The sequence below is a fragment of the Glossina fuscipes genome, unplaced genomic scaffold, assembly GCF_014805625.2.
Source record: "Glossina fuscipes isolate IAEA_lab_2018 unplaced genomic scaffold, Yale_Gfus_2 108975, whole genome shotgun sequence".
Lineage (NCBI taxonomy): Eukaryota > Metazoa > Arthropoda > Insecta > Diptera > Glossinidae > Glossina > Glossina fuscipes.
Genome location: NW_024005717.1, coordinates 1 through 2,094, shown reverse-complemented (window position 1 = coordinate 2,094; position 2,094 = coordinate 1). Strand labels below are relative to the sequence as shown.

General features: G+C 31.9%; 1 protein-coding gene across 1 annotated transcript; it reads left to right on the top strand.

Moving 5' to 3' along the window:
* Positions 1 to 427: 427 nt before the first annotated feature.
* LOC119644310 (ubiquitin-conjugating enzyme E2 H-like) lies at positions 428 to 2,088 on the top strand. The gene is made up of 2 exons (XM_038043857.1): positions 428 to 501; positions 769 to 2,088. The coding sequence occupies exon 2, from the start codon at positions 801 to 803 to the stop codon at positions 1,350 to 1,352; it is 552 nt and encodes a 183-aa protein (XP_037899785.1). The 5' UTR covers positions 428 to 501; positions 769 to 800; the 3' UTR covers positions 1,353 to 2,088.
* The last annotated feature ends 6 nt before the right edge of the window (positions 2,089 to 2,094 follow it).

Here is a 2,094-nt window from a genome sequence, read left to right as displayed (position 1 = left end):
TATTTTAATTTATTACGTTGAAGACTTACTTTATGCAAAAATAATTGGTTATATTGGCGAGGATTTTCTTTTTTTGGTTTAATGCAATTTGTTGGAGGGTGGCCTATGACTTTTGAGGCTTATTTATATCTTTAGTAAATTACAAAGAGATCATTCACTTTGATAGTAAATTGCAGTTAAATATGATTAGGAATTGCATTGATGACAGAACTACAGCAATTGCAGAAAGCCTAAGATCTTGATGAATACTTTGTGATTGCAGCATAAACACCTGTCAGGATGCCAAGTCTATACGCAACGTATATATATGATAACATAGTAGTCGGTTTTTTTTGTCGTTTTATAATTTTTTTTTTATTTGTTAATATTCTTATAACTTTTTTCTGGTCAATATATATATTTTTCCTTTCATCGTCATTTTTTCCAGGCGGTAAAGTTGTACGAAGAAGTTGGCGGCGTTTAAAGGCGTTTAATTGAGGAAGAAAATCAAGATTCAATTATGTACGCACACGGACATACACATACATTAATAAATTATATATATATATATATGAATAAACGAATACACAATTAATATATACGTATATATTTATATATATATATATATATATACATATATATAATGATGACATAAAATATTGAAGAATAAATAAGTAATATAATAAGTAATATATAGTAATATATATATATATATATATATATATGTATATATATACATATGTGTGTGTGTGTGCGTGTGTCCATATATATATATATATATATATATAGATACATTGAAGGATAATTAAACAGCATTGAAAATGACATCGCCAAGTGCCGGTAAACGACGAATGGATAACGACGTTATAAAGCTAATAGAATCAAAGCATGAAGTAACCATCATAGGCGGCCTTAATGAATTTCATGTCAAGTTCTTTGGGCCTCGTGGGACGCCGTATCAGGGTGGCGTTTGGAAAGTTAGAGTCTATCTGCCAGACAACTATCCTTTCAAATCACCCAGTATAGGTTTTGTTAATAAAATCTACCATCCAAATATTGACGAGTCGTCGGGTACTGTTTGTCTCGACGTCATTAATCAAGCTTGGACGGCCCTCTACGATCTTTCGAATATATTTGAGTCTTTTTTGCCACAGCTGCTAACATATCCAAATCCTGTTGATCCGCTAAACCGTGACGCAGCCTCTTTGTATCTGCATGAGCCCGAGGAATATGACCGCAAGGTGGCCGAATATGTGCAACGCTATGCCACCGAAGAAGCTTTACGGGCTGCTCAGGTCGAACGCGAAAGCAGTGACAGTGAATCCAGCATGTCGGACTATAGTGAGGATGAAGCACGAGATATGGAGTTATAATATCGGTTTATAATTAAGTTAATGCTATGAGTTTGAAATAATCATAAAAATATAATAAGAGTTCAATTGAGAATAAAAAGAAAACAAAACGCAAAGAAACAACAACTAAACACATAATTCCCAGCCCAGATATAAGTCTCGCTAAATGCTATATAAAACTAGATAATTGTGAAGCTAATTAACAATGAAGTTATACAAAACTACTACAAAAGTCTAAGAAATGACAAGGACATCGACACATTAAAAGAGAAAATTCCCATTTACAAGTACTCCCTTCAAGCAAAACAATCATTATGACAAAAGTACGTCTATGAAACAGATAAAATTCCGTTGTCCATGGAAGTATAAGGTGCATTCAGTGGCGCATACAATGCTATAAAATTCTACCAAGTGGTCCATAGCAGTTTAAAATTGTGCGTAAAATAGTATTGTTCTCCATTATTTGTCCCTAATCTCATGTACGCATACACACAAAACTACTCTCATCACATTCTTTAGGAATTTGTTAAACTGCTCTTAATATTTTCCTAATTATTCATGAACGTCGTAATTTGTGTATGTGGACGTTTTTCCTTTGCTTCTATACGCAGGTTAAGAGTGCGTTTTGATCAAAATTTGCAATAATTTATAAATTCTTAAGTCTTGTTAAATAAACTTAAGCAGTTTTGCCGATTAAATGATTTCTGATTTATATACAGTTAAAGGAAGATTAAATTTAAATTAAATTTATATATATATATAT

Excerpts from the sequence above, each read along its gene's own strand:
- LOC119644310 (XM_038043857.1), top strand. The coding sequence starts at position 801 with ATGACATCGCCAAGTGCCGGTAAACGACGAATGGATAACGACGTTATA.